At 46.0% G+C, this 16,434-nt stretch overlaps 1 protein-coding gene across 1 annotated transcript in view; it reads right to left on the bottom strand.

The window, feature by feature from the left end:
- The window catches only part of BCR (BCR activator of RhoGEF and GTPase), a 99,424-nt gene that overhangs the window by 7,767 nt on the left and 75,223 nt on the right, over positions 1-16,434 (bottom strand). Inside the window, exons 11-22 of the mRNA XM_053993631.1 lie at positions 15,486-15,605; positions 14,541-14,616; positions 13,848-13,952; positions 13,196-13,270; positions 12,553-12,650; positions 11,750-11,881; positions 4,648-4,707; positions 4,390-4,499; positions 3,431-3,570; positions 1,863-1,997; positions 1,171-1,276; positions 203-365 (exon numbers count right to left, since the gene is read on the bottom strand). Of these exons, the coding sequence (XP_053849606.1) occupies positions 203-365; positions 1,171-1,276; positions 1,863-1,997; positions 3,431-3,570; positions 4,390-4,499; positions 4,648-4,707; positions 11,750-11,881; positions 12,553-12,650; positions 13,196-13,270; positions 13,848-13,952; positions 14,541-14,616; positions 15,486-15,605 (1,320 nt within the window). The remainder of the gene's footprint in view (positions 1-202; positions 366-1,170; positions 1,277-1,862; positions 1,998-3,430; positions 3,571-4,389; positions 4,500-4,647; positions 4,708-11,749; positions 11,882-12,552; positions 12,651-13,195; positions 13,271-13,847; positions 13,953-14,540; positions 14,617-15,485; positions 15,606-16,434) is intronic.

The raw sequence follows: 16,434 nt of genomic DNA, 5'->3' as shown, positions 1-16,434 counted from the left end.
TTTGTACAGATGCAAATTAATCTGCCTGAAGGAACACTGTTCTAAAATGACTAAAATGTCTGTGTGAGGGCAACAGTTGTTTTATGTTTACCAAGAAAATGACCGTGAAAACCCAGGGGGGTCACTGAGCCAGGCCTGCCATAGGACTGTACTTTTCCAGAAAGTGTCTTCACAAGATGGAATGGCACATTCAGGACTTTACCTGGGACATGACTTCTAGTGACCAGCTGTCAGTCATTGTGATGGGCTGGGTTGGGTTAGCAGGGATTTTACTGTCCTTCTCAGAAGGTCTGAGCAGTGTTGGTCCGAAGACAGTGGCAAGATTATGCAGGGACATCTTGTTGATGCTTTCCCTCTCAGCAACCCTGGGAGAAGAAACAATGCACAAGGCAGATCTTCATAAATATCTGAGTTTTATAAATGAGAAACCAAGGCACAAAGTTTAAAAAATTTGCCCAAGGGCAGAAAAGGCTGCAGCAGAAACACAACTAAAGCCCAGATTTCCGGGATTTTAATCCAGAATCTCAATCACAAAATGATCTTTCATGTCTCCAGGGATAGTCTGTGGTATGTACAACATACTTATGCAAATCAACACATTGGGCAAGCATTAAGCCAGCTTATTGCACTAATGTCAAATGCATGGCAATATTTTTTCACAGGTACAACCATATTACAAAGACATATACAAAATCAGAAAGACTTGACTACAAAAGGAACTGACAACTGCAGTTAGGCAAAGTGCTGGAATTTAAAAAATAGATCATACTGGATTTCAGACACCTTCTGAGACAGGGTTCCCTAGACCTTAAATATAGGTAAATCTTCATGGTTTGTACAGAAACCTTTCCTGGTCTGTGTATCCAGATGCAGGTGCAGTCTCAGTGACACTGCAGCAGAAATTTGCATTTGCCATAGATAAGCCCTGACTCTTTTGTTACTCCTTTCCTCCAGTTCTAATCCTTTTTCAGTATGAGTGGAAATGGAATTCAGGATTTACTACCTCACTAAGTGAGTATGAGACAATACTTATCTGATGAGCGTGTACAGCAGATCAGCAAATACTTCTTCATTTCTGTGATTCAGCAGGTATTTAAAGAAAAGGCTCCACTCTTCAAAATAGCCAATGCTTTACACATTAAATACATTTTTGAAGGAACCACATATTACCTTTTTAAATGGTCCAGAAGGAAAAGGAATGTCACAAGGTTGGGTTCTGGAAGTGATAGCAACAGATTCAACATACAGCTCTCCTTTGCAACAGGATCTGAAAGTGCTACAAGACAGAGAACAAGACATCACCACAGGCAGCGAGAGCAAATCTGACTGAGCCACGTCCCAGAACAGCCAATACGGATGGTCCCAAAAGGACTGTGACTACATCATCATAGGTTGGAAGGTCAGAGTTGCACATCAATACCCCACAGCATCTCATTCCTTTATTTCACAAATGCATTAAGAGTCCTTTTCTCTCTCTTTCAAAGTTGTTCAAGTGCTTTGAAGCTTTCAATCACTGATGTTTTTCTCTGCATCAAGATGAGGTACATATCCCCCTCCCCTCCAAAGGGGGCTTCCCTGAAGCCTGCCTGGGCAGTGAGTGTGCAGGGCCCCAGCAGGCAGGCTGGCATTCTGTTCTGAACCTACCCTTCAGAAACCTGGGCTCTTGCAGCTTGCAGAACAGCACTGCAAGCACCCATACTGCACCTCGTGGGAAGGCAATGGTCATTCTGAGCTCCATTCCACTCCCTTCACAGCTTGTTCCAGCTTTTGTCCAACACTATAAATACGGGTTTTATGATGCTTTAAAAGCAGCCTCCTACAGAAGAGTCTCCATTACCAAGGGTTCCTTGTGCTGCACCTACCGATGCCTTCAGCAAAGTTGGGGTACAGTTCATCTGTGAAGAGGGGTTCCGGCAGCTCCCGGAAGTACAGCTTGAGGGTGCCTGCAATGGCATTAACGTCCATCTCACTCATCATCACTGACACATCCTTGTTATCTGAAAGAAGAGAGAGTAGAGGAAGGGTAAAGGAACTGCTGGCCTTGCATTCCTTCTTCTCCTCGCTTTGGGTCTGTTTATCTTTTGTCTCTGCCCAAATAGCTGGGAGTTTTCCTGTTTACAGATCTCCGGATTAAATGAGCAACCTTCCAGCTGAGAAGCACTGTACAGATGACTGCAAACACTTCATTGCTTTACGTCAAGCCAGGGAACCTCACCCTCCCAGGGCTAGCTGTGCTGTGCCAGCAAACCTGGCCTGATCTGAACAAGCCCTACTTGACTGTATTTATATGCATTTCAACTTTTATTACTGACAGCAGTTGTTATTCCAATTCCCTGCCTCTAACACCTTAGACTAAGAGATTCTGAGATTCTCTAACTCCCCATTGAGTGTAGCTAAGGCAATTCAGGGCTTATATTTCTGTTTTGCTACTATTAAGGACAACAAAACCAGCCCCTCTCCCTGAACTAAACAACAACCACCATTGGTTTCATAAAGCGGTGTAAGCCAGTATTTAACAGAAATGAAAAGAGTTGTTTTTCAAACTGTGAAAGACCCTTACTTCCACTAGCAGCGATTCATCAGTGATTTTTTGATATCTTAGGGTGACTGAAAAGAAAACACAAGAAGGAAATTTCACTAGAAACTGAAGGAAAAGTGCAGGGAGGGTGAATTTGGGTGTCTGGCACAGATCTTGTGACTGTTGGAGTGTGGCTTGAACAGTTCTTGGACCATCACATGGAAGCTGGAAGTAGGGAAAAATTTCACTTTTTGTACCTCAGCAATTCGGAAGCATTTCACCTGCCTGATCTCAGGTGCATTTTGGGACATACAGGCCACTCTTTTAAATGTAGCACCAGTAAGGAGCCTTTTTCTGCTCAAGATCAAAGACAGCTTTGCAAAGGTTGGTTGCTCAAAGTGATCTAATTTTCTAAGCCTGCACATCAGTCCAGATGGAGGTAGGGAGAGAAGCCCTGACCACCCAACCCCAGTTTCATAAATACCCCTCCTAGTTCTAAGGAACACTGGCTTTCACAAAACATTCTTTATTTTAAGGACTTCTATTAATTTGGACACCTCACAACAGTGAAGAAATTATGACCTCTGATTGCTGATGTTTTCCCCCAGAGAAGTGTCTGCCATTTACAAAGATTCGGCAAGGCAGGTAAAGCCATCATTTCATGACTGCTGGGAAGAGTAAAAGCAGCATTGTTTGGTACAAGGATCCATCCTGTTGTATGTCTTGGGTTATTAGTAAATAAAATTAGTAAATAAAATATACAGCTAGGGTTAAAATTGTTTTCCTTGAGTGAGAATCTCTACTTCTTAATGCTTCTTGGGCAACATAAGATTAAAAATAGCACAGCCACCTGACAGGGAGCTGAGGCAGGTTCTTAGAGAGCAAAGGGAAAAATCAGACCCAAATACTTACTGACATCAAAGGCAGCTTTCAAAGCCTGGATGTCGGTTGCAACTCCAGAGACGCGGTAGATCCCCACCTCCTCCATGCCGCGCCGCTCGATCTCCTCCACGCACTGCCGCACGATGTACGGCACCTTCGACCTCTCTCTCCTGAAGAAAGCCAGACAGAAGAGTTCAGTTCAGCCCAGGCCCTCCATGCCTGCTCCCCAGCCAGCCAGGATGGCTACAAGCACCCCGACATTTCCCTGTGCAAACCTCTTCTGGAAAATGGGGTGATAGGAAGTCTGAGCAGGCAGTCAGGATTAGCTGAAGAACTCCTTTTGAAACTGGAGAGGGTTTTCTGACTGTCTCAGCCTTGCTCTGGCTGTTCTGCAGCTTCCCTGAGCACTTGAGCACTTGGCCAGGAGCCAGTGCCCCCAGAGCCTGTGACTCTGCCCAGGTAATCTGAGGATTCCCAAACAGCCCTTGGATACATAGCAACTCTCTTGCTTTCAAATTGATGCAATACCATGGGGAGGAAATACCACACTTCCCAAACTATACAACAGAACAAACAGGTTTCTGCTGGCAAATGATTCATGGCAAAAGATCAGGGGTTAAAATAATACAATGGGATCCAAAGACCTTGAACATTTTTGATTATGGAAAGGAAACATCACTGTTTAGTGGCTCTGGAAATTTGTAACCATGTCAGCTAACTACAGAGAAGGCAAGTGCAAGGGGGATTTCCGGAATTCAGAGGAGTGATAGGCTGTCAGTAAATAGCCTGTGTGCACATTGGATTTTATCTCTGCAAAAAATGAAGCTCAGAGATTGTAAAGCATCTCCTGTCTGCAGCCACATCTACACTTCTACACTAATGGAGCAGTCTGGACTGCCAAACCCCTGAGGGGGACACAGGCAGGTGCACCCCACTGGCCAGTTGTCTTCCTGAAACACAGCGGGGAGAAATGTGACCCATCAGCTCACTTGGTGACAATAGCAATCTTGACCCCAAACACGCCCGTCTGCTTGCGGGACGGCATCCTTTTCAGGCTGAACTCCCGACTGGTGAACTTCACTGACAGCTTCACTTCCACCTGAACCAAAGAGAACAGCTGTTACTTTTTAAACATTTTCTTTGTTTGTTTTTTTTTGTTTTTTTTTTTTTGTGCTGCAATGAAGAGCAAAGAAATAAAGCCCACAGGAGGTACAGAAGCAGAACTAATTTCTGTTTGCCACACTTACCCCATTCATTGAGATGACTGTGCGCTGCCAATCTTTGTCCTGCAGTGCCTGTGGGTCCAGCTGGAAAACAGAAGTTACCCATGAGCTAGGAACAGACTTCAGAGAAACCAGCTAGCCTGGAAGGCTTCTGCAAGTGAGCAGAGCACAATCACTTTTACCTTGTTATTTCTTTTCCATAGGAAAACCCACACTCCAAAGTTTCCCTGGTTTCAGGGAAACCAGGTTTTGGATATTGTGCCGTTCTTTAAACAGGGCTGATGAGGGTTCATACACATGGAAAACCCAGCAATCTGAGAGCAGTGTCCGCTCAACAATAAAGGCAACCTCAGGGAGCACAACCAATGTTTGAATCTGCTGAGAAATCATGGAAAGTTGTCCTTCAAACAGCCTATTCCTTTTCATTTCTATTTGAGCATAGAGGCAGGAAGAACACCAGGCCCTGCTATTGCAAACTCTCATTAAACAGAAACAAGTTCCAATCCCTCATTTTCAGCTTTGCTTGATCTCTTGAGTGGACAGTTGTGAGGCTGGGGAGTAGCTCAAGTGTTAGAATGTCACCCAGCAATTCCACTACTGCCTTGGGAGAGCCCAAACACATCCGAAGGGCTGAGGAGTGGCACTCAGCTCCAGGGAGACTGGCAAGAGAGAGGAGAAGCTGTCTCCTTGGAGGCTTGATCAGCCATTGGAACCAGCCAAAGCAAGAATCCAGTGTCTCCTGAGACAGCTTTGTAACACTTGGCTCTTGAATACGGAGGCACAGTAAGACCAGGAGGAGGCAACTGCAGCAAACTCTGTTTTGAGTTTACTGCTGTCAGCAAACAGGCAGTCATAACCAGAGCTGCTTTGCAGCACAGCTCCCCCCTCTCACAGAGCCCCATGCAGGGCCAGAGAGCTCTGGCAGGGGAGGGAAATGCTGGAACAATGGCAGCTGCAGGAAATTCTGGGAGAGCTTAGACATGGTCATAGTCACACTCAGATCATCAACAGAGCAGCGCAGTGCTGCTGACAGCTACAGAGACAAGCCCCCACCTTAACCTTCCCCACTCCCCAAAGAAAGGCAAGCAGCAGAGAGCAAAGTTCCTCCCTGCTTCCTCCCACTGCAGAGACCCCAAGCAGCAACAGAACAAGTGAGGCCAACCTTATCCCTGCGCGCTCTGCTACGGACATGAGCCCACAGCGGGATGCTGCCAGCACACACATGCTTCCCTGTCGAATTGGACCGGCTCCTGTAGGTGCAACGCTGGCAGAAATTCCTGAAGAGCCCTTGCAAGGAATTGTCAGTAACCAGCAGCTCCCACATTTTGGGACTGTGCAAAGGTCCAGGGGGCCAATGGACAGCAGTGCTTGGCTTCAGTGCCTCAGCGACCCCAAACACAGGACTGCTTGCCAAGGGGGTTCGCTTTTAACTCCGGCAGAACAGATCCGCCCCGCCTGTGGGGCTGGCCAAGGGCCCTATGATCTGGCCAGTTTCTAGGCTGTTCTACCCTGAACTTCCGTGCTGGATGTTTGATTTCTTTCAACAACTGAATTCTTTCCCAGAATCAAGAGGAAACCATTTCTGAAGTGTCTGGTTTCCTATGAGGAGCAAACATGCTAAGTATTCCTGAAAGCCTGATCTCCAGCTCTGAGGAGTCATCTGGTTAAGCTGCCAAAATGGCCCTGCTGATGGACACAGTCACAGCCAATCCTCTTGCTGGGAACCAGTTTTCCATATGCTTTTAGAACAAAGTCACTGAGTGCGTTATTTATAGCAGGGGGTTATATTATTTATAGTTTAAAACTAAAGGGGAAAGAGGGTTTGAATGTTTGCCAAAAACTTTAGAGGAAGAGTCCAGCAGAATCCAGTTACAGTTTATTTAAGCTAAGAGGTATTACTGGGTATATCTCAGTAATGACCAGGGAATTCCTGCCATGGCACAAAACAAAATCAAGTAAATAACTGTTAAAAAATATGAGTCAAACGCCATCCTGCTCTGTCTCAAGAGTAACTTTGACACTGCTGCAAAGAACAAGCAGAAGCGGAGTGCTGGAGCTGAGAACTTGCAGACTTTTCCTTGCTGGAGCTGAGAGCTCACAGAGACGTTTCCTTGCTGGATAACTGCTGGGGCTGAGCCAGGAGTACAAGTAAACCCCCATGTACCCGGTGCTGCCTCTTGCTCCCTTGTTTCTGAACTCTCCTGCAGAGCTGGCAGGACCCCTGCACTCCCTCCTACTGTTTGACTCCTGCTGGAGAATGCCTTGTACTGGATGGGGACAGCCAGGGAGAACAGGCACCAGGGCTGGCTGACCCAGCCAACCCTGCATAAATCACTGCTAATAACAACAGTCATTAATGGGGAAAAAAACCCCAAACTCCTCCAAGGTGCTTTTTAAATAACCAAGCAAAATGATGGAAGCTATTAAAGGAGCAAAGCTTGAATAAACTCTCAGCAACACTGAGTGAGACAGGAAGATCAGGTCTAACAGTCTGATAAGTCACAGCAGGACACAACAGAGTCAACAGGAAACCAAGAACTGTCACTGGGATTTCAATCAAGTTTCAGTCATGTGATGACTGACCTGAAGCCAGCAAGAGCAACAGAGGTAAAGGGCAGCTAGAGCAGGCAGGGAGAGAGCACACTGAGGACAATGAGCTAGCAAGAGTGATGCTCCAGCACAGAGGACAAATGGGGCCATGTTGTCTTCTGGCCTGATTTGGAGATCAGTGACCTGAAAGAAGGAACACTGAGTAGAAAAATGCAATCCACGGCCAGCATGGCAAAGGGAGGCAGCTCTGAGCAAACTGTGCCAGCTCAAGCAGGGGAGGCACTGTGCAGCTGCTGCCTCTGCATTTGACAGTGGAATTTACTGCTCCTCTACACAGTTCCTCCAAACAGTTGCTTGGTTTGAGTGACCTGCCCCATCTCCATTGAAGCAGAGCCACTGTGTTGTTTCCATGCTCTGTGCAAATAGGACAGACCTGCTAAAACCCTCACAGACTGCATTGCATGGGCTTCTTTGCACAGCCCCCACCAAAAGCTCATGCTGAACAGGAAAATACAAACCAACCACTCTGCCTGTTTGCTGCTTCCTCCAGTCCCCTTGTGGCCTTTGGTATTTGCAGTGGCAAGCTACAGCCCCAAATTCACTAATGAGTCAAGCCAATACCTCTCTGTATCCTGCCCAAAACACAGCAGAACAAAGCAGCTCAGCACCACAGGGGTTTCTGAGTACAGGTTTCTGGTCCTTGTAGCAGCTCAGCTGAATTCAGACAGGGCACAGCAGTCAGGAAAGGCTGGGAGTGCACAGCAGTGTGGTGAGAACCTGGAAAAAGGCAAACTGGGGATGCTGCTCTGGCAAATTCAAGCCAGGCACTAGGAAGGGTGTCTATGCTCTGCCTTAGGAAACCACCACAGAGAGCTTGATTATGATTTCCTTTTTCCCAGAGAGAAAAGAAAACATGCAGAAGGAGGGAAAAACAAAGAAGCCTCAGTGGAAACGGAAGATCATGGACTGCGGAACATTAAGATCAGTGTGTTTTATGCATTCATTCACAGTACTTCTTCCCTTTATTAAATTTCCCAGGCAACTTTACACTCCATCAATTTTGAACTGTAACTAATGTGACATACATGTTATCAGAGTTTCACTGCTGCTGGGAACTCCCAGTCCTGCCATAACCCCATTCTTCTCACAGCTCCCCACTGACAGGTTAATCTTTTCCACCATCCCCCTTTAGCCATGACCCATTGCCTTCTTCATTTCCCCCCTGTTTTCATTGCTGGGACAATGTTCTGCTTCAGCAAACTGTTTAAACAAGCTTGAGTGAGTAAAAGGTTTCCAAGTTAACACCTGGGAGGTACAGCATGGGACAATTTGGTTTACATGGAAAACAACCTAATGCCTGAAATAGCCATGGGCACTGCTATGAGACATCCCAGATAATTAAGATAAGAGTGATTGTTCTGCAAGGCAACAGAGGAATGGCTGCTCCACAGAATAAGTGATCTAAGGTCACATCCTCCCTGATTTTCCAGCACTCCTGTGAGGGAGAAGGAAATATTTAGCCTGAGCTGATCACGCAGAAAAAGAAAACAGCAAAGGGAACGGCATTTCTAGGAGGCACCAGTGGGAGGAGCTGGATCGCAGGGTGAAGTATCACTTCACTCACTCACAGTTCCCACGGCCAGGCCGGTCCTGCTGACAAATGTGCCCACCTGGTACAGTCTCAATGCCAAACAAAAGGCTGCTGCACTCCAAACACGGGGATGTGTCTGCCACATGAAGTGCAAAATTCAGGAAGCCAAAGGGCCAGCCAAGTGCCAAAGATGGACTGCAAGGTAACAACAGAAAGAAAAGCCCAGGGTGCTCATAATGAGAGGAGCTTATGCCCACAGCTGAACTAAGCCTTACATTTCCTCCCATCATGTGATCTCCATTCTGTCCTCCTCCAGCAATTTCAGTTTCACAGTACTCAGGAATAGTATTTCTCATGCCTGAGATGCACAGAAGCCCCAAACTATGTGTGCCAGTCAGTTCAACACTGCACACCCAGCACTGCTGTGCCCAGGTCTGGTGAGGACTTCACTCCTACATTTACAGGAGGTTCTCCTACACTAAAACCTCATGGGTTTATGTTTCAGAGATAAAAAACTTGTAGACTGGCAGGAAAGAAGCAGCTCTTGCATCTGGCTGTAAAGACAGTCAAAATATTCCATAGGAAAAGAAAATATGAGCAATGGGAGCTATTAAAATTGCTGCCCATTCCTGGAAACTTGTGACATGGACCAATTTCCAGCCTTCCTTCCTTCACTGCCATAATGTAACGGAGAGATTTAATAAACATTTTTACAGCCAAAACAGTCCTAGTCTCCTTGATTGTCTTCATCACTGAGGCTCAGTATTTGGTGAGTCAGAATTCCCAGTAGTGGGAAGTTGCATATTTATAATAAGACATGGCTTAACAATACACTGCAATTTGGCCAACAGAGAAACTTCTCTGCTTTTATCAACAGGAGGATGCAGACACGACTCTTCATGTTCCCAGAGTTTTTAACTAAAAGGAATTTATGAAACAAAAACCCTCACCCAACCTCACAGACCTTGCCTTTAGACAGACAGAACTGGGCTGAATAATGACAGTGCAACAACAATCAGAAACCCAGGATAAACTACAAACTCTAAGGTAAACAAAATTTGATATAAAAGCACCTGGGAGAACAGCCAACCTTCAGGCCGTAATCAGATTTCATTGTTGCATTATTACGGTTTCTTAATAGAGAAATGGTGTTAACTTCAAAAATAGAACTAAACCAAAATCAAAACCTTTAATAATTTTTATCAATCCAAAATCTTAACAGACTGTCATATGACTTCTCTTTGATTCAATAGTGTTTGAAATCCATGATGGGACAGAAATCACTGAAAATTAAGGGCTTATTCTGACAATTCATCAAGTTTCTTTATAAATTGCAAAGGGAATTTACAGAAACCAAGAGAGCCTTTGCATGTGCCTTTTATAATACAACAGAATGCAACATTTGTACATTGATTAAAAACATTTTAATTGATTTTTTTTAACCTTCCCACTGTCTAGGTTTCTCTAAAAGAATCAAGATGCAATTAATATTTAATTGCCATCAAAGAGTATTTTTATTTACTTAAGTATAAAATATATTTACAAAAATATACAATTGCTGTGCATAAAAATGCTCACAGCCGTGAGAAGGAAAAAAATTGCCAAAAATTTAAAAGATTTTATTTGGTGGTTTTTTTAATCTTTCTATGTAACATATTTGTAGAATTTAGTAGGTCAGTGATTTCAGGGCTCTCTGTTATGAGCACATAAATCTCCAGGGCATTTCAGGGCTGAAAACTTGCTCTTTTGTAGTTGCTCAGCTCTGTGGAAAATAGCCTTTGTTAACTGAAGGGACATAGGGATTTCTGGCCAGCCGAGACACACACACAGGAGCCAGCCTGTGCTGGCATTTATTGATCTGCACACGAGCTCCCTTCAAATCCCACCATGCATTTGAGACAAAAGCTCTCCCTGAAAACAGGAGAGAAGGAAGGAAGAGGCCTGATCCAAGTCATTTAGGTAATGAACCCTGCCAGAGCAAAGGTGGGATGTGATCCCACAGGCCACCCTCCCTCTGAGCTGCATCTACAGTCCCACAAATGGCCTTGGCCTGCATGACCATCACTCCAGTGCCAGGGAAAGCTGACATCCACAGGGAGATGAACAGCCAGACCTAAATGGAGGGGAACTGGTGAGATCTTTAAACATGACATGGAAGGAAAAGGTATCTTGGCAGGGTCCCTGTTCTGTTCAACAGCCACTCCAGCACAAAGAATGTGTCCTCAGAGCAGGCATTTAAACACCCTCCTGAAGTTGTGGACAGACAGTGCAACAAACTAGAACAGGCTGGGGGACATATGTTCCCCATGTTTTCCTCCACACAAGGCCTGATTTCTCCTACATCCAGCTTTAGTGCTCTATCACAGCTAAAGTGAGCACACAGCTTTAGCAGCTCCCCAAGAGCAACAGCCCTTTGCAATCATCACCTCCCCCACTGTATTACACATCTGCCATGCAAAGTGTCCCAGGCCAATTCCCAGCAATGGAAATGTTCCTCAGATGCTGCCTGCTGTCATGGACACCAGACACTGGGTATGGCAGTCACTAGGACAGGCAGGCTGTCCCAGGGCCTAGCCAACACATCCATCAACTTCCAGCACTCACAGATGGCAGCCTTTCTGCACATGATTTACAGAGCAGAGAGAATATTCTTGCATCCTCCTGTCACAAACGAGCATCTTCACCAGTGCCCAGTGCCCGGGGCAGTTCCTATACAGTGGTGTGGAAGTTTTGAAGTTAATGGGCAAATGAGAGATCAAAACAAGCAGCTATTCCATGGAGCAGGCATAGGGCACAAAGCAACAGGGACAAAGCTTCTGATTTTCTGCCTGTGAATCACACTGTGTACCTCACTATCTGAGGGAAAAATCTTCAATGCTGAGACAATCAGAAGGCAGAAAAAACTTCTGCAATGAACTGCAGGATTCAAAAGTCCTGTGATGTTTTGCAGTAAGGGTATCAGGAATGAGTTGAGCACAGTCTTACCTGGATCTGTCCTTTCCCCATGATGCGATCTGTGCTCTCTCCATCCTCTTTGGTGAGCTTGGTTTTGTTGTAGCACTTTTCATAGCACAGAATCCGCAGTGTCTGTGAGCCCTCCAGCTCAATCTCAAACTCCTGCATGGCACCAGGAAAGGAAAGAGCAATGGCTGCATCACAACAGGACACCAGTCTCAGAATACTCAATACAGTCTCTTTAATACTCATCAGAAGAACACTTAAGGACTGGCCAAAACCTCCTCTCTACTGGAATTGGTCTAGAAATAAGCTGAAATTGTACTTTGTATCTATAATGTGGTCAAATTGGAGACTAAGATGGCTCACTCCTTAGTCAGGTTTCACAGGTCTCAGCAAAGTATTATTCAATGACACAAATGTGCTCACCTTCCTTGTAAGAAATTTTGCTCACCAGCAGGTCTAAGTTGGCTGTAAACAGGCAGAATGTCTATAGCTAATTCTTCCCTCTCTCAACAAATAAACAAAACCATTTCCTTCAACAGATTTTTGTGTCTTTAAAAAAATTATCAAGCATGCATCTGTTTAAAAGATGAAATACTGGACAAGTCTAATTTGTATCAAACTGTTTGTTTAACTACCACTAATCCAAGAGAAAACCTTCTGCAAGCCCTGACAGCCAAATGAACCCAGCAGAAAAGTGTTTTCTGAGCGCAGCATGTGCAGCACAAGTGCTGAGCATGCAGCAACCTCCTTCATTGGCAAGTCTTCTGCCCATCATGTGTTGATGTTTGGCACATGGAACAAGTCACATCAAGAAAAATCAAACCTACCTCGTTCCAATTGGGCTCTGTGGTGTCTCTGTAAACTCTAGTTTTGGCCTTGTTCACAAAATACCCAAAAGAATCAACCTCTAACGTGCAGTACAAATCTGAGGAGGGGAGACAGGGACAAAAACTTAAAAAAAATATCTAGAATCTCCTAACTTGCAATAATCACTTGCACAAGGTGCCTTCATTTCCATCATCTCTGTAACGCCATCCCATACAAATCTCGTCACCTTGATCAGCCCAGCTGCCCTAAAGAAGTTCAGTCACCTTTTTTGAGCATTCTGTCAAGCCATTCCCCTGAATTTTAACACCACCTTCTTCCCAACAAAAATTCTGCATGCCAGAGAACACCTTCCATTCTTTTATTGTAAAACAAAATGCAGCTGAAAGAATTCAGGATAAGGGCTGACTTGTTTCTAGAACAGCTGGGTAATCAGCAAGCACTGCTTAAACAGACCAGGCCTAATAATAAATGCTGTGTGCTTGATCCTTGATGGTGATCTTTTTGGGAGTTAAGAGGAGGAACTTCCAGTTCCCCAAAACACCTCACCATCACCACAGATGCTGCAATCCACGCCCAGCTGTCCCAGCACATGGCTTATCTACCCCCTATCAATACCTCTTGTGTCCCAGAACTGCAACTCACTTGAACTTTGCTTGAATCCCGTGGCAGAGTGGACAATGACATTCAGGAATCCATAGAGACCTGGGGATTCATCATCTGTACAGAAGACCCAAGGGATTTTGTTACATTCACAGTGGAGCCAAGAGTGAGAATGATGAGACTGATATTACACAGATTAATGAGCAGAGGGTGAACTGTCCCCAAGGATGGCAAGAGCAAGTAACAACCATTTCAGCAAGACAGGAGACTGTTCCACAGTTGACACCTGTAATATTTTCTGACACTGGGGGCCTTTACAATGACGGTTCTAGGATCAGCAAGACAGCGTGGAAGAAATTCAAAGGAGAAAAAGTAAATTATAGAGGCTAAATCTAAACTAACAGATTAAGCAGTAATTTAGGATGGTCCCTGACACAATTTTGGCCAATTAGTGTTGTTGCAAAGGACACAGCTCAAAGCTGTTCCAAGCTAAGACCCCACCAGGCACTCCAATACCTTGCACAACAGCTGCATGCAAGGACCATTTAATGGTTGATTAATGTATACTGGAGGATGCCTGCAACCTGTAGCAAAAGGGAACAGTAAGAGCAGTTCTAGGGGAAAGCACGAAATCAGGCAGGGGGAGAGTTTCACTGCAGCTACACCATGTGAAAGCAAAACCCAAAGGTCTTACCTTCCTTATTGATAGTGAGGGGAATGTTGTGCACTGTCTGAAGCTTCACACAGGAGTTTGTCAGCATCTGGAGCTCCACTGATGTGAGTGAGAAGCTTTTAAAGCCTGCCATGGAGATTGAAAGAGGGAGGAGTAAAAATTCCAAGGAGAGGCTGGATGCATGACCCCTCATCCTGGGCACACATGGGATAGTGCTACCTGGGCACTGCTCAGCAGCAGCACCGAGGTGCTCAGGGCAGTGCTGCTGCTGCTGCAGCCCAGCTGTACTGGGGATACATATAGTTACTAGTCCAAGTAAAGTCTCAGGATGGTTCACAGGAAATAGAGGGGTTCTTAGTTTCTTGAAAAGCCAAAAACACCATGCCATAAAAGTAACAAGTTTCTTTAGAATGGAGCTAGGGAAAAGGTGTGGCTCTTCCCTCTCTGTGAAATTGCACTGAGCTCTGATCTCTAGGGTGAATGGGAGAATCTCTACACACATTTACTTACTAACTGCTCTCTCTACACATTCCTCACAAGTTGCTGCAGCAGAAGTTCCCCAAACAGCCTCAGACAGGAGACATCCATATTGTGCTGTGGATTTCAATGTAGATCTCTGTTTTGGCAGGGAAGCCTGTCCTACACCTCGTCCTTTGGAGCCCTACTCTCTTAAGATCACAGTATTTGTACCAATGACAGCTGAGGGATACTCACATTTCTTCTGCTGTTCCCGGATATTCTCCCTCCACTCTGCCCTTTCATAGTCCGATGAAATGAGGAATGTGTAACTCTACCCAGGAACACAGAAGAAAATAGGGTATGCATTAGTCTGATGCACCACTGAGGGCAGGGCCTGCCTGCTCCCACCCTCCCCCAGTGCAAATTGCTGGACAGACTGTTCTGCTGGCACTCCTGCCCCTCTTCCTGCATCACATCTCTGTCAAGACAGGCTGGGCTCTGGCAATGTGCCCATGGTACCAGCACAGACAGTCAGAGCTCACAGAGCCCCACCCTGCCAGGGGCAGCTGTGGCCCTGCAGCAGCTCCCATGGCAGCTTGTGCTATTCCTCACAATAGGAATTCAGCTGCACCAGGAATGCCAAAAGCCTCCGGCACAAGCCTAGGCACTGATGAAGCAGTGACAGTCAGGAAGCAGTGACCAGCTCGTGGCTTTTCACTGAGCAGTAACACACTCCTGTGAGACTCCTTTGCCATGGGCACGGGAAGGCCACAGTGGGAGGTTCCAGCACTGCCAGAGCAGGGAATACCCCTGGCAGAGGACCCTGGCAGGGGCAGCTGCAGCCCTGAGGACACTGCCCTGAGTGTGCCAAGCCTTGAAGCCACAAGGCAGTCTAGAAGGAAGCTGCTGCATAGCTGGATCTTGGGTGAAGGGCCGCTCCTATTGCTCCACTAGGACTGGTGCTGAGACAGGGGATTAATTTCTATGGTTATTTCTTAAATGCCAGTCTTGTATGCAAATTAGTCACGGCCTTATAGGATGCCATCATAACCTTTGGCACAGCAAGGTGAGGTGTCTGCTGCTTGGAAAGCGCTTTGAGGACACACGCTAGAGCCACAAAGCCCTCGCTGTGCAGGAGCACACACAGTCACAGACTCCAGCCCCCAGATCTCTGGCCCCGGGGTGACCGGGTGCTCTCACCTTGCCGTTGCGATTGTGTACCCGGAAGGCCATGTTGGGAGACATCAGCAGTAGGAGGGATTCCTGCTCCGACAGCTTCTTTTTCAACCTCTCAATGACCTTGCTGCCTTTATTGGCTCTCTGAAGGGTGTGGGAGAGAGGGAGAAGAGGACATGTGTTATTCTTCAAATCTGCCCTCATTTACACTAACTGCTATTTTGAAATCCACAGTCTCTACCCTCTGAATAGGTAAATGGCCCCAGAGCAGAAGAAATGCTGTCAATAGGATCCACAGGACTCCCAGCTGCTCAGAAAGGTGTTATTTGCAGAATCTCTACACGTGGACTGGGCTCTGTTCCCTGATTCCAGCTGTCCCAGCTGAAGTGCAGAGGTGCGTGGCCACTGTCCCAGCTGTACCCTGTATCTTCTCTTCCAGGGGCTGCAGTATCATCATGTCAGCAGGCAGCCATAGCACTGCCAGGTCCTCCAAGTGTCCTTAACTAAGGAGACTCTAAGGAACTTCTGTAGAGAGATCCCAGAACTCTCCCACTCACCACACGCTGATCCATTTTCATCAGAGGTCTGCTAAAAATATGTTTTTTCCTGGATAAAATCCAGTACCAAACCCAGCCATGTGTATTGTTTAGCACTGATGCACCAAAGCATGAATCTTAAGACACCTGCAGCTGGTGAGTAAATGGCTTTCACAAAGTGTTCTTCCTAATATCTTACTTTTTCCAGGAAGCCCTCTTTGAAAACCTGCCAGGCCTGAGAGGCAGAAGCATGTTCTTTGGAAGTGCAGGGAATAACCTTCCCACAGCATGATCAATGTTATTCATATCCTGCCCTACACACCACCAGTGTTCAAACTCTTATTCCTCTTTTAGGCTCCAGGAAGGTTTGGGATCTAACAGCTCTCAGAAAACATAACTTACAAGCAAAGAAACGCCTGGGCCAGAGGCACCACGTC

The sequence above is a fragment of the Vidua macroura genome, chromosome 18 (assembly GCF_024509145.1).
Source record: "Vidua macroura isolate BioBank_ID:100142 chromosome 18, ASM2450914v1, whole genome shotgun sequence".
NCBI classification, from domain to species: Eukaryota; Metazoa; Chordata; class Aves; order Passeriformes; family Viduidae; genus Vidua; species Vidua macroura.
Note: the sequence above shows the minus strand (reverse complement) of the source record. Positions and strands in the feature narration are given on the sequence as shown.